This window comes from Syngnathoides biaculeatus, chromosome 22 (assembly GCF_019802595.1).
Source record: "Syngnathoides biaculeatus isolate LvHL_M chromosome 22, ASM1980259v1, whole genome shotgun sequence".
NCBI classification, from domain to species: Eukaryota; Metazoa; Chordata; class Actinopteri; order Syngnathiformes; family Syngnathidae; genus Syngnathoides; species Syngnathoides biaculeatus.
This window is the reverse complement of record NC_084661.1, coordinates 10,883,988-10,902,102: the sequence shown is the minus strand read 5'-3', so window position 1 is coordinate 10,902,102 and position 18,115 is coordinate 10,883,988. Positions and strand designations below refer to the sequence as shown.

The 18,115-nt window shown below is 42.4% G+C and overlaps 1 protein-coding gene across 7 annotated transcripts in view; it reads left to right on the top strand.

Annotated features, from left to right (window-relative positions):
- usp54b (ubiquitin specific peptidase 54b) overlaps positions 1-14,680 on the top strand; it is a 46,398-nt gene extending 31,718 nt beyond the window's left edge. For 5 of the 7 annotated variants that reach the window (XM_061810684.1, XM_061810685.1, XM_061810682.1 and 2 more), the window contains 6 exons: positions 13-171; positions 4,944-5,097; positions 7,503-8,185; positions 8,583-8,710; positions 8,780-8,917; positions 10,107-14,680. In XM_061810684.1, coding sequence (XP_061666668.1) covers positions 13-171; positions 4,944-5,097; positions 7,503-8,185; positions 8,583-8,710; positions 8,780-8,917; positions 10,107-10,193 — 1,349 coding nt within the window. In that variant the 3' untranslated portion in view covers positions 10,194-14,680. Of the gene's footprint in view, positions 1-12; positions 172-4,943; positions 5,098-7,502; positions 8,186-8,582; positions 8,711-8,779; positions 8,918-9,060; positions 9,207-10,106 lie in introns of all 7 variants that reach the window. The other 2 variants (XR_009793648.1, XM_061810686.1) reach the window with 2 other exon arrangements.
- The last annotated feature ends 3,435 nt before the right edge of the window (positions 14,681-18,115 follow it).

Genomic DNA, 18,115 nt, shown 5'->3' with positions numbered 1-18,115 from the left:
CTGATCGGTCAGCCTCAGGGCGCAGCGAGCTGGACGAGCTCCAGGAGGAGGTGGCCAGGAGAGCCCGTCAGCAGGAGCAGAAGAGGCGCAAGGAGGCGGAGCAGGAGGCCGCCATGGGATTCAACCCCAAACCCAGCAAATTCATGGACCTGGATCAGCTCCAGCACCAGGGTACGACCAAGACCCCGTCTGGGGGCAGTCACTCAAACCTGATGAATTTTCGAGCGTGCTGCTTAGCTGCGAGGTCTCTCGAATATGCAAATGTCTGTCTGACCTCCTCTCTCGTCCTCACCCCCATCTGCTCATCCGTCTCTCCATCCGGTAACCCGCCGCTCTGATTTTTGTTGCTATAACTCACGATCGCAAAAACGCGCATGGTGCCCAACCCCCACGTCGCGCTGATTTTCAGATGGAGTGAGTGCGAGCGGAGCAAGTGCAAAATGTGGATTTCGACGGCAAATGAAAATGAAGCCCTTTAATCCCCTTTTTTTTTTTAATAAAAAAAGAAATAATCCTTAAATCCACCGTTTTGCAGGTATTAAAGGGGAACATATTATATTGACTTTTTTAAATAATTGTATACAATAGTTAGGTCCAGTGGGAAAACAAACAACCCAGTCACACTATCGTGTCGAATGCCAAAAGGTAAGCGAAGCTGCTGTGTTAGCAGAGATTAGCATTAGCTTCTGATATCGATATAATAGTCAGGGGTGCACACGCATTGAAGATATCAAAAGCGCACCAGATTGGATTGTATCAGTACGCATTTGCGCACCACCAAGCATTTTCTTTCCTTTTTTGGGTGGATAGTGGTAGACGGGCCTCAAGTACCGCACCTGGTTATAAGCCTCAACCAGTACATTTGTAAAGGAAATACCATTTGGTACATACATAGGCCACAGCTGTGTAAAAGCCGCAAGTGCCCACATTGAAACACGACATATTTACAAAGAAAGACGGTACACAGAGTTTAACGCTAGCTCTGCCGTGCTAATGCTAACAGTAGTGCCGCTGCGCTAATGCTAATGCTAACGCCACCAATGCTAACGGTAGTGCCGCCAAGCTAACACTCAAAGGTTAGATAAAAATCATTGAGACGCGGCAGTAACACACTAGCGCAGCGCTAACAGACCCTGACCGGTAAAAGTCACTTCCTCGGCACATATATTCCAGCGGTCTCACTTTTACCTTTTCCGCTCGAGTGCACCCTTGCGGCCGTTAGAAAAAAACCCGCACAAATTAGCAACACCACCGCATAAATCGCAGGGTTGAAAGCGTGTGGAAAAAGTCACGGCTTGTAGGCCGGAAATTACGGTAGTTTTGTTGTCCATGAACAATAAATCTTATGAGTACTGAATAGATTCTCAAACCGAGAGCCGTTTTAAACAGCGAAAAGTTAGCTTCAAACACACGGTAATACATTTTCAGATAATTACATTTCATGTGCCACGGACACATGAAGCATGTGAATAAAAAATAATTCCTTGAGTGGCGCCTCTAAAATGACTCAATGATAAATGGAAGCCGGCACGCTGGCATCGCATTTGCGGGACTTCATTAAAAAGAATGCGAGCCGCGTGAATTAACGAGCAGAATAATCTTGTCGTGACGAGATTTGCCGCGGTGAGGAAATATCCTCCCTTCTCATACGCGCATTTGGTACTGCGTTATGGATTTGTGTGTGTGTTTGGAAATGAGAAGTGACAGTATTGATGCTCTACTCCCCTCTAATGACACATTTTTGCACTCTTCCAGCTGGAAGAGAAGTGGTGCAAAATGCCTTGAGTGTGTGCTGGGGGACAATACCAAATACCGCGTTCAGGGGGGAAATCCTCAAGGGGACGGGTGGCCAGCCAACCAACCAAATGTTGATGAAATACGTCATTCCGGGCTGAAAATTTCCATCTGCACCTCCTCACACCAACCCCGTCGACAATCCGTTTTCAAGGATCATCAGCCAAGCCCTTACGTGCAAACAAGGCACTTTTGCACGCCCCTGGTCCCCACACGGGCATAAAGACGTATGTGAGTGTGTGAATGTGGTCCTCGCATGGTTTTAAAGCCCCACTGCCATGCCTATAAACATTCTAAAATAGACATTGTCGTGAAAAATACATATAACATTATTCACTCCAATGTCTATACGGGAAAAAAAAATGCGCTACTAAATAGTGGCACTTGCTATGGGACACGGAAGCTCTTTTCGAAGAGAAGATCTTACAATCGAGTGAAGTGACCGGGGGCAATGTTACCCTATCGTTTCGAGCCATATTTAGATGATATGTGGATCACTTCTAACTAAAAACAGACTCGCCGACAGTATGACAATATGGAACGTAGTCCGCTGTGAGCGACAACAACGCCGCTGTCCAGGATGAGCCAATCACGGCTTCGGCTGACGATGGTGCACTCAGCTGCTAGTGACGACACATTTAGCACCCCTGACTTACGGATGCGGATCTTTTGTTAGGTTCTGAGAGGATTACGCCCCCCCCACCCCCCAACTATTGTTTTTTTTTACTAGCTCTATACATTCCTACCTCGAGCGACGACGCCGCCGCGGTCAAACCGCCTCCCCCTCCCATCCACTTCCGCGGCAGAGACGAGCCACCCCAGCCGAAGCCTTGTCGACAAGGCCGGCGGTGAGCCACAAGACCTGGGGAGGCCGTCCTTCAGTGACTGCTGCACGGAAGCCTTCCGACGCATACAGACACATTTAGCACCCCCGATTTATGGATTCCGCACCCCCACCCCACCACCCAACTATTGTTTTTTTTTTTTTAGTAGCTGTATACACACCTACCTGTCATTTGGAACCCACGAAGCTCTTGTCCTTTGCACCTGTGCAATGCATTTTTCACGACGAACCGGGTCTTTTGGAAAAGTACGAAGAGCGAATCCATCCTCCCGAGTGCTCGAGCAATATCCATCAATGCAACGAGCCGGCATTTTGGCTAACACGAAGGAACAACGAGCTACCTTCCAGCAGGTAAAAGTAGTAGAAACAAACGAGTCCACTTGAGGGCGGTCCTTCCATGTACATCACTTCCTGCTTCTTCTCGAAAACAAATCCCTCGAGAGGATTTTCATGGCGAGAGTTACAAAAAGTCATATACATCAAAATCATGTTTTGAGGTGAAAAAACGGATGGGTCTATCCTGGCTGCCGGTTTTTTCATTAATAACACATTAAAATCATGCATTTCATGACAGTGGGGCTTTAAGGATGTGTACTGTATGTATCTATGTATGTTTGGGGCCTCTAGCTCAGGAACGACGAAAAGTGGTCCTCACGGAGACAGAACAGCATGCATTTGTGTGTTTCGCGTGTGTGTGTGTGTGTGTGTGTGTGCCTTTCCTGAACTGCAGGTGTGAACCCCCCACCACCACCACCACCACCACCACACCCCCACCGCCAGCGGCTCAGCACTAAGTAAATCTGTACGCGGGATTATTAGATTTGTGGCCTGTCAGTCCTCCCTTGTACGTATGTGTGCTTTAGCGTGTTGATGAAAGTGAAACACGGGCGCACGCAGGCAGGCAGGCGCGCGCACGCCGCTGTGAGTACAAGCAACCTTGATGAAGTGCGAGGACGGCAAGCGAGCGGACAGATGGCTTCGCCATCGGCACGCTAAAGTGTTTGCTTCGGGGTACGCCATCCGTATGGGTGTGCGTTCGAGGCCCCTCCAAGGGCAAAACACCAAGAAGGTCGAATTGGCGCTTGACCTTGAGTTTTTTGATTGATGAGGTAAAAATTATGATTTTATGACAAAATATGGAAGCTAAATATATTTTTTAAAACAGAAAAATATTTATCGATTCTAATTTTTTTACTTGTAATATTTAGAATAGACTTACCAAATAGATATTGAAATGTAAATTTGCTTATTTTCTTATAAATTTCATTTACAATGAATCAATACACCAATTATTTATTGAGATAAAAATATTAATAAATTCTCCCTATTTGCTGAAATAAATTAAAGCTCATGCAAAATTGTTTCTCACTATTTACCAGTTTTTATTTTTTATTAAAACTGAAAATCAATTTAAAATGAAAAAATGATTAAAATGAATGAATACATAAACATTTTTAATCAATAATTTATTAAAAAAAATAAGTGAACTGCATACGAATTCACCTAAAAATTATCCATGAGTTAGGGGAATGAAACCAAAAAGGATAAACACATTTTAAACTGCCAATTATTTATTAAAATATTTTTTAAGTATCTAAAATTTGAAAAACAATAAATCCATGACCAATTACAAGTAGTTCATGATACAAATTTTAAAAGTGACTTTTTATTAACCACTAATCATTTGACTAAATAAATGTATATTTGTAGTTTTTTCAATGATTAAAAACTAACTATTGAAAAAAAAACTATTAATAAAAACGAATACATTTTTCTTACACAATTTGTTAATACATGGTTTTATAAAATGTATTTCAGTAATATGTTTTTCATTTCATCATTCCCAAATTAATTAACCATTAATTTAATTAGATAAGAGAATAATAATGTGAAATTCTCAAGACATCCATTTTTTTAACCTTAACAATGAATTATTTAATAAGATAAATGAATGTAAAATGATGGATTTCTACGAAGCCATTTTATGGGGAGGAAACGCTTGCTCAATTATTGCAACAAATACGCCGACAGGACTCTCGTTAATGCTCGGTGGGCCGGATAAAACCACCGTGCAGGCCTGTGGGCCACACTGCCCACCCGTGGCCTCACCCCCTTTGCAGAGCAGCAGTACGCAAGACGACCCCCCCCCCACCCGCCGAACCCTCCTCATATAACAAAACATAACCACTCTCTCTGCTTCTCTCTCTCCTCCTTTGTCATCCTCTTCTTCTCTTTTTCCTCATCACTCTGTCCTCTCGAACCCCCCCCCCTCCCTCCTCTACCCCTCCCCTTGTCGCGGGTCCAGCTGTGCTCAGACCCCCGCACGAGGCCAGCGCTCCGAGCGGCTCGGCCGTAGCCGCGTGCGTGAGGAGCGCTGGCGGTCCGCTCAAAGGCAGGCAGGAACAGGAAGTGCAGCGGCGGGAGTCAGGAAGCGCCCCCCGCCCACAGGGGCCTCGCAGGTATACGCACCGCCACTGTGACCCACAAACACCCCCCCTGCCTCCCACCGCAATCCCACTGGAGTCCTGTGTGTGTGTGTGTGTTGTTTGTGTGCACATCCTGCTGTGTTTGCCTTGTTTGCCTGGGCTCAGAAAGAGTTGTATTTTTTTACATTTTATTTATACTAATTTCTATATTTATATTTTTTTGTCTATCCGTGCTTCCCCGCTTTCCCTCTCTGTTCCGTGTCGTGCAATGGCAGTCGTGCTGTTTTTTTGTGTGATGTTGTGTGTTTTGTTGCTGTGCCCGAGGGTTGCAGTGTGTCAGTTTGTTTGGAGAGAAACTGACTTATGAAATTTAGACTTTGAGCCTGCTCTCTCTCCTTTTTTTTTTCCCAACCCCAAAACTCTCTCTCTCATACTGCTTGGAACGTAAATAAAACATAATGTTATGGAAAAATATGTAGCAATTTAAACTTGTGTTTTAAACATTTGTGAATACATTTTTTTTTACTAAGTAAAAATACAACTATCAAATGTAAACACTTTGAATGTTTTGAATATTTAACATTTGTTAAGTAGAAAACTAAATTAAAATTTTTATATATATGAGATATTCCTTGAAAACTAAAACTTTTAATGTAAAAAAATAATAATAATACAAACATGCAAATATAATAATAATAATGAAAATAAATGTTAGAACTAAAACGGTTAAAAATGAAAAAAATTGAAACTCCTGCTATTTTTTGGACAGCAACACGAACCCACATATTTTCAAGTTGATGTAAAAAAAAGTGACAAATTATTTAAAATGTATACCATAATTTTGTAGGAAAGCAAACATTTTTTAGTAGAAAACTAAGATTTTATACTTATTTCTGAAAACATTTCTTTGCCCTGAAAAAAATCTAATTTTAACGTGAAAAAATCTAGACAGTATATAATTTTTTTTTAAATTTTGGATGCAACATTTCTTAATTTTTTTAATTTAAAGTTTTTAATTTGAAAAATACATGTTATTTTTAAAAAGGGGGTGAAAATAATTTTGGGAGATTCCTATTTATTGAGTGTGATGTGAACTTGCACATAAAATAAATATCAACATAATAATATATACAGTTCATTTTGCTAATTGGCAGAAATGAATCACATGTTCTACTGTATACTACTGAGGCTTTAGTGTTTTGTAGACACTTTGAATGTTTTGAATATTTAGCACATTTTTTAAAGTAGAAAACTAAATTAACATTTTTTTATATATATTTCTGATATATTGGTTCCTTGAAAAATAAAAACAAAGTGTGTAACATTTTGTGTTAAAAAAATGCAAGTAAATGTAAGAACAAATTTTCTTTTCATATTTTCTTTCTAATAATGGTTCTACATTTAAAAAAAAGGGAGATTCCTATTTTTTGGACAGCAATGTGAACTCACATTTTGACATTTTTTGATGTAAAAACAAAAATTAATGACAAAATTAAAAAAATTAAAACTCATACCATTATTTTTGTAGGAAAGCAAACCATTTTTTGCACAAAACTAAATAAGAATGTTATACTTATTTCCGAAAACGTTTCTTTGCCCTGAAAAAAGTAATCTAAGTTTAACCTGATAAAATCTAACCAAAATATGTAAAAGGTTTTTAATTTTTTTTATTTAGTATGCAAATTTTTTTAATTTAATATTTCTAATTTAAAAAAAATACATTTTTAAGGGGTAAAAATAAAAACTTTGGGAGGCTGTTATTTATTGTGACGTGGACTTGCACATAAAATAAATATAAACGTAACATTATATAAAGTTCCACTGTATACTAGTGAGGCTTTAGTGTTTTACTAAATACTTTCATCACTTAATCATACGTACTTTTCAAGCCAAAATGCTCGCAGGACGAAAATGCTTGGTGCTCTTTTTTTTTTTATTATTGTTTTATTTGACTTTCCACCTCTTCCAACTTCTTGTATCGATCAACGCAAACGACTGATGTACAGCAGGCGGCTGCAAAGCCTGCTGGGTAATTACTAGAGCTGAAAAGAGTTGGTGCGGGGAGGAGGGGGGCTGGCACGTGCGCTCGCTCACACAAAAAAAAAAAATGCAAAAATTGATGCACGAGCTTTTCCATCACACACACGCACACTGAGAAGACTCACAAATAGGATTCGGGAATGTCGCGCATTCATCATTTGCCTGCATGTAAATCAATAATGTGATACGGTGGCGTGCTGAGGGCGGATTACTTTGACGTACGACGTCGGCGCGCTGCTTTGTTTGGATGAAAGTGTGATGAAAGTGCACGATATGCTGCCATCAGGAATTGTGTGTACGTGTGTGTGTTTACAGCATTGTGCGCGTTTTGTGACCTTCCCTCAAAGCACCTGACGTCACTACACCTGTTTTTTTTTTGCGTTCCCCCCTCCCTCCAGTGAACAGCCTGGCTCGGTCCAAGTACTGCTGACACCCAATCAGGAGAAGGAGGAGGAGGAGGAGAAGGACCAGGCGGCCAATCAGGACGCAGCCCCGGGCCAGGACCCCCCACCCTATCGCCACCCGCCGGCTCCTCCCCATCCAGCGCTCACCCTCAGCATCCCCCACCCGTGCGCCCCCACCAGTGACAGCAGCGGTGGTGGGGTGAGGCTGTGCGAGTTGCTGCAGGCCGGGGGGGTGAGCGTCAGACCCCTGGGGAGGCACTTGGCCATTTCCCTGCCGTCTCTCCCACTGCGCTTTTGCGAGGCGCCCGTCACGCCCCCCCCTCCTCCACCTCCTCCTCCGCCCCCCGTCACAAAGCCTATCGCCCCCCTCTTGCAGCCTCCCCAGCCCGCCCCCGCCCCTCAGCCACGGCCGCCGTCCGACGGCACCACCCGCCACTGGTCTTGCTGGAGTTTAGATCGCCCCGACGCCATGGTGACGCCCTATGACACCCCCCCGGACCGCTACGGCGCCATCCCGGCGCAAGCGGCCAGGCCCGGTCGGCACCCCGCTCGGGGGAACAACAACTCCCAGCGTGCATCGGAGCAACGCGGCGATCCCGGCAGCTGCGACCACGACGAGCCGGAGCTCACAGAGCTTGACAGCCTTTACCAGGCCAGTCTGCAGGCTGGAAGGACAGGTACACGCATACGCCCACATTACCCTTCAAAAGTCAAAGGTCACTTCAAAAGGAAAGAATCAAACTCAATAAATTACTAAACACATACCTGCCATGTTTCGTTCCGAAGAGCGAAAAAGGAAATTCTATCAGCAAGCCCAAACAGGTCCCTTTGCCAGTCAATTTGAACGTGACAGTTGATTCACCGTATACTCCAAAACACCACCATCGCAGCAGACCCTGCGATGTGACTCGTGCGGACAGTTTCGAGTTACAAACATCGGTTACTCAGTGCACCAGTGAACATACAATGTATGTTTAGTAATAAACGCCATCTTGCAGACGAGACATCGCAGCCATTTGTGGTCCCCCCCCCCCCCCAACTACCATTCCTAATATGGCGGTTCTTCCTGTGCAGGATGCAGCCCGTCAGAGCGGCTCATCTCCAGGGTGGGAGGGCAAGGGCGCTCCAGAACCCCCAACGCAGACATGGAGAGGAGCGTGTTTGGGCCGGACGGCGCCAGCACCCCCACCTACCTCAACAAGGTGACCCCTCCCCTGTGCACCCCCCCCCCCACCTCATAACTGACGCGGTAACGCTCTCTCCCTGTGCAGCCGATGATGTTGCAGGGTCTGCGCTTGGGGGCGGCACCAAACGACGACGGGGACAACCCGAGGCGAATGGGACGCAGCCTTAGCGGCACGGTGGTGGTGACCCCGCACCACGCCCGCCTGACCGCCACCCGCAGCTTTGTGAGTGATCCGCCGCCCCCTTGTGGCTCACCGTGACAACGCACGCCGCTTCCCTCCTCGTATCTTTTGTCTCAATCTCTGCTCTCGCTGGCTCCTCCTCCTTCTTCTTCTTCTTCTTCTTCTCATTCCGTCTCGTCTCCAAGGCGAAGCGGGCTGATGTCAGTGCCTCCTCCCCCCATTGCTTGTTCCCTCTGTCCTGAGTCCCTGTCGCTCTTCCGCCACCGTCACCTCCTCCATCCTCTTCATCAACAACACTCTGTCATCACCACCACGCTCCTCTGATTCACAGGTAAACGTCTCACTGAGTTGCACCCCCAGACTCCGGAACTATGTACATTCCATTTCTTGATCTAATGGAGGGAGTGAGGAAGATTATGATTAAAAGATACTTAACTCTCAAAGCATTTCGACTTTTTAAACTCAAGATATAGAACTGTGATTTCCGCCGCAGTTTTTTTCACACGCTTTCAAGCCTGCAGTTTACGTGGTGATGCGGCGCTAGTGTTAGTGTTAGCATGGCGCTAGTGTTAGCGTTAGCATTAGCGTAAGCGTGGTGCTAGTGTTAGCACCACGATAGCATAAGTACACCAGGTTATAAGCCTCTGTACAAAGAGTTTAATGGTAGCGCTAGCGTTAGCGCTCGTGAGGCTTATAACCAGATGAGATCTGTATGTCAGGAATTACGGTACTTTGCTTCTTGAAAATAATTTTCTAAAAAAAAAAAAAAAACCATACACCAAAAAACAGCTTCATTCTTTTAAAAAAATTATATACATTTTATTCCCAAAAGATATATCATTTTACTTTACTCTCTTTTTGGGAAAATAATAAAATGTACATTTTATTTCCAAAAGATTTTCCCCCTTTTATTTTTGAAAATATTCATCTGGGTTCTTAACATTTGCTTAGCATTTAAAGAAAAAAAATAACATTTTTAAAAAGTCAATATATCTTGAACCCTCCGCTATTTGCTGCGTGTAGGGACCGAGCCCTGTTGCAAATGGGGAAAATCCGTGAATAACTGCACGCCCCAAAATTGGAATGTAATTACCTTTGGCTGCCACAAGATGGAGACAAATATCTTAAAACAGAAAGGATGAACGCACTCTTGAAGTCGCGTCATATGGATGACTTTAACTGATGCGACATTACACTTGGGCAAAGAAATGTCCTCTGTGTTTTTTTTTAGGAGTTGTCGGGCAGCGCCGGGAGTTTCTGGCTGTGTCTGACGGGGGTCAAGCTTTCCCCGGACCAGGGTCCCGCTCGGCCTCACTGAGCTCTCATGGCGCCCCGGATGAGGATTAACGGACAGATGACGACCCTCCCCCAGAACGCCGCTCACACGCAAACACACGCACGCACACACCTGCAGCGCAACATAACACCCCCCCCCCCAGGCCCCTGCTTTGCCCCCCCCCCCTCTCCACTATTCTGTCTATGCAGTCACTCTTGACCCCGAACACCTCAAACTCTTCCTGTTGTTGCCCCCCCCCTCCCCTTGCGACACTTTCTCGGGGGGCGCACAGAGTAGCCACGCCTCTTCTCCTTTCTTCACGGGCATTTCCTGGCGGACGCACACAAGTAGCAGCGGAACTGTTTCTCTAATAGACAGCCATATTGTCACTTTTTTGTTTGTTTCTTGCCCGTGGCCGCGTACAAGAAACATGTATGAACTCTGTATGTAAACAAATAGACCTTAAGGAATGTTAATGAATATTCAATATAGAAGTGGGGGTGCACTTCACAAGTGTCGAAGCTGGACGTCCTTTGGGCCCCCCTTCTTCCTTTTGACTTTACTAGAACCCTCTCCTACATGGAATGACAGCTCTCCCGTTTCTACCGGGAGGTTGAACAAGAAAAGCACCGACTCCGTTAAACCTTTTACTTCCTGGCACTTTTTTTTCATTTAATTTATTTTTATGTTACTATATTTCCTTCCAAATATGAAGGGTTTGTCGTTTTAGAGTTAATAATGTCTCGGGTTAGGCTTTGGGCTAAGGTTGCATACATTAGTCGAACCCGGCACGCTTCAGGTTACATGCGGTGGATATGAAAACTCTGCGGGTCTGTGCTCATATGCCAGTTTGATGTGAAATTAAAATCATAAATCATTTGGGAAAACATTTTATACAATCAATAGGACTTAGGACCTATTTTGAAAAAAAAAATCTAGTCAAGAAAGGAAATGTGCAAATCATAAACACCTGAGAAACGTAATTATATAATACTAATAATATTATAACAATAATAAGTATCATATATAATATAGTCTGATAATAATAAGAAGGGAAATATGTAAATAATAAACACCTGAGAAACGTAATTATATAATAATAATTTTATAACAATAATAATTATATATATATATATATATATAATATAGTAGAAGAAGAAGAAGGGAAATATGTCAATAATAAACACCAGAGAAACTTAACTATATAATAATTATATAATAATAATAATATTGTCTTGTTCTTAACTTTTTGAAGATAAAATAATAATAATTATTATCAGTATTATCTTCAAAAAGTTAAAAACAAGACAATATCATTATTATATTATTATTATATAATTTAAGTTTCTATAATAATTATTATTATTAACCTTCAAAACTCAAGAACAAAGATCTTCAATTTGAATATATGGTTCAATTATCGCTGTGTTTCAGAGATAGTTTTCTTTTTTAAAAAGTGAATTTACCACGGAAAATTGTCTTTGAAATCATAAAATTGTAGAAATATTTGTCACGAGAATATTTTTTTTTTAAAAAAAGGGAAAATATGAAGATACATGTTGTTAACATTTTTCTTTCATGCTTGCTGAACTGGGAACTTTAAAAAGTCAAATTTGGAGACGCATTATGTATGTTACAGGTGTCACTCATGGAGGGAAAGTTTTTTGGAATTATTTGTCCTGCTCTTGTTTCTCTTTTTTTTTCTAATTTAACATCACAAAGCCCTGGGATTTGAACAAGGGTGTGTCGACTTTTTATATCCACCGTTTCACGCCTAGCCCTAAAAATTTAACATGACTGCTAACTGTTAGAGTTATGTCGATCACTTTTACCAGTTAGGTTAGGGGAAACCCTGACACGAGTAGCGATGGGGGCGACGAGTTCAGAGTTGAGCGAATGTAGCGGAATTATTATTATTATTATTAGCGGAAACGAGGTTCCGACTCGAGCGCACTTTGCGGTAGTAGAAGTGCACTTTTTTTTTTTTTTCCGGGAGGGATGCTTGACAGGAAAAGGGATGATTGCTTCACTTTAAAATGGTCCTCAGGTCACATAAAAAAAATAAAAATGAAAAAAAATCTGCGATAGACTTTATTATATTTATTAGGTCGAGACATACATGTTGCTTTATACGCTGTATTTAAGAGGTCTATTTTCAGCCGGCGACGCGCTGAGAGATGTCAGTTGTACAGTCATGCCGCCCCCCACCCCCCGCCCCCCTTTACTAAAGCTACATTTATGATATGCTTTATGCTGTGCATTTGAAAAGGAAAAAAAAGTGAAGAAAAAAAAGAGATTGTTGTAACAAAACCAAAGGTTGGCATTATGTCCCATAGATGTTTTTTTTATTGATTTTTTTTTTTTTTTTTTTTGAGGTTTCACGTCGGAATGTAGCCCACTTGTAGCGCTTGAGTCCGCTATGCAAGTCGAGCCTCCCCCTCGGAGGACCCCCACGATCACTCGCCCACCACGAGGAGATCTCACGTTTAATGCTGCTGGTGAACTTTGTTGTTCGGCATCGACTTACCCTCTAGTTTCAACCAATGGAATGCAAAAACAAAAACAAAATGGGGGGGGGGGGGGCGAGAGAAGGAGTGAATGTAAACTGAAGGACGAGAATGCCAGACGAGGCTTTAAGGCGGTTTGTTTGTTTCAGACGAAAGGGGAGGGGGCGGGGGGGGGGGGCTAGTTGTGTCTTCAAATAGGTGAAAAGAGGGAACCTGTATTTTTGCAATAAAGTTATTACCAATGCACTCTCGCAAAGGGCATAAATCGCCGTACGTGGTCTCCGTAGCTTTGTCTTTGCTTGACTGAATACATACAAGTGCGTTGAAACGAATCTACGTTATGACATGAAAATGAATCACATTATAACATGTAATTAACGCATTATAATGAGAAACATATCACGTTATAATGTGGTAGCGATCTTTTTTTTTTTTGGTGTGGCAGAAGAAAGAGGAAAAAAAGAAGGAAAAAAAAGTTTTTATCAGAAGTGCACTTTGTGTTGTAGATTTTAAGATTTCAATTTGAAGATGCAGTACCGGCTTATTTTTTATTGGAGACGAACACGGTGTTATTCTATCGTGTTTAAAAAGTATTTCTCTCGGATGACCTCACCACCCGACCCAACCCAAGCCGATTGAATTTTGGTGTGTTCGGGAATCAAAGAAAATTCACATTATGTGCTAGCTGCTATACTATTTAATTGATGATTAGTGACAATATAGCATTGTCCAAATTCTAATTGTCTCATCAGAATTTTTTTTTTGCTGCTCGGACTTTTCAAAAAAGCCCGCAAAATGTAGCAAAAATATAGTTGGGTATTTTACAGAATGGATGGAGATAAACATTTGGAGACGCATGCTGAATAAAAAAACAGATGCTACACATTTTATCAGAATAAAGTATATACATTTTTTTTTAAATACCAGACTAAAAGGGGGGAAATGAATTTATGAAATATTTGTGTTTTGGTAATATATATATATTTGGAGAGATGTTGGAAAAAATTATAATGCTTGTGACTTCTTTTGAGTTTCACAAAATTTGGAGAAAAATGCTGGATAGGAATTTAAAATATACATAATTTGGAGAATCCTGGTACATGAAAGTCCCTCAAAACTCAAAAACAAAGATCTTCAATTTTTATAAGAATATGTGGTTCAATTATCACTGTGTTTCAGTCATATTTTTTTAAAGTGAAGTTGCCACGGAAAATGGTCTTTTAAAACATGAAATTGTAGAAATAATTGGCAAATTATTTGTGTTTTGAGAATATTCTTTTTTTAAAAGGGCAAAATATGAAGACACATGCTGGTAACTTTTTCTTTCAAGCTAGCTGAACTGAGAACTTTAAAAAGTCAAATATGGAGACACATGCTGAATAAAAAAAAAAAGAAATGCTACACATTTTTTGAGAATAAAGTATATGCATTTTTAAAAAAATAGCAGAGTAAAAGGGGGAAACGAATTTATGAAATATTTGTGTAAAAAAACATACATATATATATATATATATATATATATATATAAACTATTTGGAGAGATGTTGGATGGATATTTTTGTGACAAAAATTTTTGGGTAATTTTGCAGAATAAATTTCTGAAAATATTTAAAGAAGAGAGGATTAACGAAAAACGCTTGTGACTTCTTTTGAGTTTCAAAAAATTTTGGAGAAAAATGTCGATATGAATTTAAAATATACATAATTTGGAGAAAACTGCTACATGAAAAAAAAACTTCAAAATTAAAAAACAAGGATCTTCGATTTTTATAAGAATATGCGGTTCAATTATTGCTGTGTTTCAGTTATATATTTTTGTTAAAAGGGAAGTTACCACGGAAAATTGTCTTTCAAATCATAAAATTGTAAACATATTTGGCAAACTATTCGTTGGTTTTTTGGTGAAAATATTAAAACATGCTGCTGACTTTTTCTTTCATGCTTGGTGAAATTTGGAGAAACATCCTGCATTAAACAATATATACATACGTGCAAATAATGCCTCACAAAATTCAGAGAAACAACATGGCTAAAAAAAAAAAAAACAGAAATAATATTATTTATGAGAGGATATTCGATTAAGCCAGGCCCAGAACAAAGACCAGAAGTTAGTTAAAAGGTACTGAAAAGTGTACTAAAGAAACTGACCACTAGGTGGCAATAGCGACATGCTCGCCGTATTCTTCAGCAAATTTGATTTGCAACCTTGTTCCTTACTCATATTAACAATCAAAAATAAATAACGGTCCATTTTGAATATGCGTTTGTACATACATTATTATTTGAAATAGATGATTTACTACATTGCTGAATAAAATAGAACATGCTCAAATGCATTGATAATTTCTATTGCATTTTGCATATTGCATATTGCATACTTACAATTGAATGAAATGAATCCAAAATACGTCAAGTATAAACACACACGCAGTATTATGCAAACATGAGCGTGTGCGTGACCCGCGAATTGTACTGTTCCCACAACGTCCTACGAGCGAACAAACAAACTTTTGCTCCTCGATGTCGAAATGCCTCCCTAAAATTTGATATCGGCGCGATGATGCAAACAAAAAAGGGAAGCGACGAGTGCTCTCGGTTCAAGCCGGCGACGAAAACAAGTGAGACGTCGAAAAGCAGCCCGCAGACCTCCTCCACGTCCGAACCGTTTACGTCGAGCGCCGACGGACTTCGTTTCGTTTCGATTTATTTTGGGCTCCTTTTCACTCCGCTTTTCACTCCTCACCCCCGCCGTGACCTCCGCAGACCGCGGCGATGATGTCACTTTTCCGAGCCTATCAAGAGCAATTAGGCGGCCGCGCGAGGACGCCAAGCGCGGCCGCGCGCCGTAATTAAGAAGCAGTCTTACATAAACAGAGTAATACAATATCTTAAAACCCATTTAGTGGGAGACTTTTGGCTTATTGCATTTGTCAGCGCTGCCCGAGTGATTGGACTGACGCTCGCGGGCCCAACGAAAAGTCAGCACAACTTTTCAGCGCTGAAGTTTCTGGGAGGAAGCGGGACGAGAGAACACGAAAGGTGGACAAGGTGAATAGTAGGACGGATCAATACGGTAGATCAGGGGTGTCAAAGGCATTTTTTAATTGTAGTTGCGGTTTCCCTCTTGTGAAACAATCAAAATGTTCAATCGCCTCTTTATCTTTACACTGATATGGAATCAGAAATCAAGTTAAATGTTTTTTTTTTCTCGACTATTGTTCATTTTTGGTATCACAAAAATGCTTGCAATATGTAAAAGTTGTCATTAATGACAATGCAATTTGAAATTTTAACAAAAATCCTTGAAGTTGACACAATTTGCCTTTGTGGGACACATAAAATGGGGCATGGTGGGCCAGATCTGTCCCCCGGGCCTCGAGTTTGACACCAATGAATGTCAATGGATGGATGGATGGATGGATGGATGAACTAATTGTGGAGAATCCCCTTGAAGAATATTAATCAAGTGGATATTTTTTTTCAACATAGAACATGAATTTGACACAAAAAAAGAGCAAATGATAGTACTTTATGGCCAGATGAAACAAAATAGAGTGTCATGTAAATGCAAGCAAACTATTTACAGATGGCACAATGAAGTCTTTTGAGGAAAAGAACAGCATGCAAACGGGCAACCACGGTGGAGGATTCGGAAGGCTGTGGGGCTGCTTTTCTACATATGGGACTGGAGGCCTTGAGGTGTATCACACGCATCATGAAATATGAACATTACCCGGGGATTTCCAGGGTTAGAAACTGGCTTTGAGGTCAAAATCATGGATTATTCAAGAAGACAAAGACCCAAAAATGGTTCAACGGGGAGTTGGCTAACAATGCGTCCCGATCACAATCCAATTTAAAATCTTTGAAATATTCAAGAGCTTCCACAAATTGTAAACAGAAAAATGGGAGAAAATACCAGGCGGCACGGTGGATCAGCTGGAAAGCGTTGGCCTCACAGTTCTCAAGACTCGAGTTCAATCCCAGCCCTCCCTGCGTGGAGTTTGCACGTTCTCCATGTTTCTGCGTGGGTTTTCTCAGGGCACTCCGGTTTCCTCCCACATTAATTCGACCCTCTAAATTGCCCCTAGGTGTGATTGCGAGTGCGGCTGTTTGTCTCGATGGGTGCACCGCGCCTCCTGCAACCCCTCGTGAGGATAAGCGGCTGAGAAAATGGATGGCTGGATGGATCTTAGATAAGTAGATGGACAGAGATACAGTACAGTAGAAAGGAAGATATTGATCGAGAGAGAGCGAGATGACTGGTACGTGGGTGGATAAATTAATTTTTTTTGCAAATGTGAATAAAATGTACTTCTGATCACTTACGGCGTATTTCATCGATAAAATTGGCGGGGGGGGGGGTGTCCTTTTTGGGTTCATGCACTTGCAGCCGCTGCAGAGCAGGAATGCAGATTTACAAGCTTGCACAGGCATGCAGATGTGGAACCAAAGAGCAAGTGTTATGGTCAGTCCCCCGGTGTGCATTCCCCCCCCCCGTGTGTGACCTCCCCGCTACACCCCGTTACAGCAGCGGTAGCCGCAGCATCCCCGCCGAGTCGGGCCTGTTTATCTCTTCCGCAGCGGCCGTGATTAATGAGGCCCCGAACACATCCTCTCTTCTCTCTGGAGTCACGCAGCTGAGTAAACAGGACCCCGCGCTACCGCGGGCGCCGTCCCGGACCCCTTCGGCGAGGGCCCGGCGGGGGCGACGTCCAGAGACCCGCGGCTGCAGGTAGCGACTCCCGCCTGGAGGGCCGCTGTGCGATCCACAGCGGTGATAGTAATAATAAAAATGAATTTAAAAAAAAAAAAGAGCACAAGGAAAAGTAATAAGAAATTCAAAAGTTTGGCCCGAACGTCGCTGACATTCCAAACCGGATCGCACACACCTGTTTACACCGCAGGCCAACTGGCGGGAAGCAGCATGCACGAGGTCCTATCAAGCATTTTTTTTCCTGATTTATGCTTCCCGATTCATAGCGAAGGACGCAAAGAAGACCCGGGAACGACGACCTCCGATATTTCGAACGAAACGGACTTTTCTGTCGGCTTTAAATCCGATCCCGTCGCCGTAAAATAAAAGCGAAGCCGTGGAAGTGATCAACGCAGCGGACGCGCGAATGAGGTCAGGCGTTTTTATGATATCCTTTTTATTGTACAAACTCCGCCCCTTTGAAGGTCAGAGATGGATTTAGCATGTGGCAAAGACGGGCGATGAGCTCTTTGCACACGCGCGGCTGAAATATAAACGTTCGGCGGTCACTACTTCTACGAGGGCTACGCGTCAGGTTTTGAGCATGGGGGCGGCTCTGAAGAACCCAGCCGAGAATGCGTCACTCAGCCGCGTGCGCGCATGAAGCGACCCGGCTCGACTGTGTTGCTCAGTAATACGGCATCTGTGAACACCTCCCTAAAGCAGAACGGCTCGGCTCTGTCATAAGCCACACCGGCCGG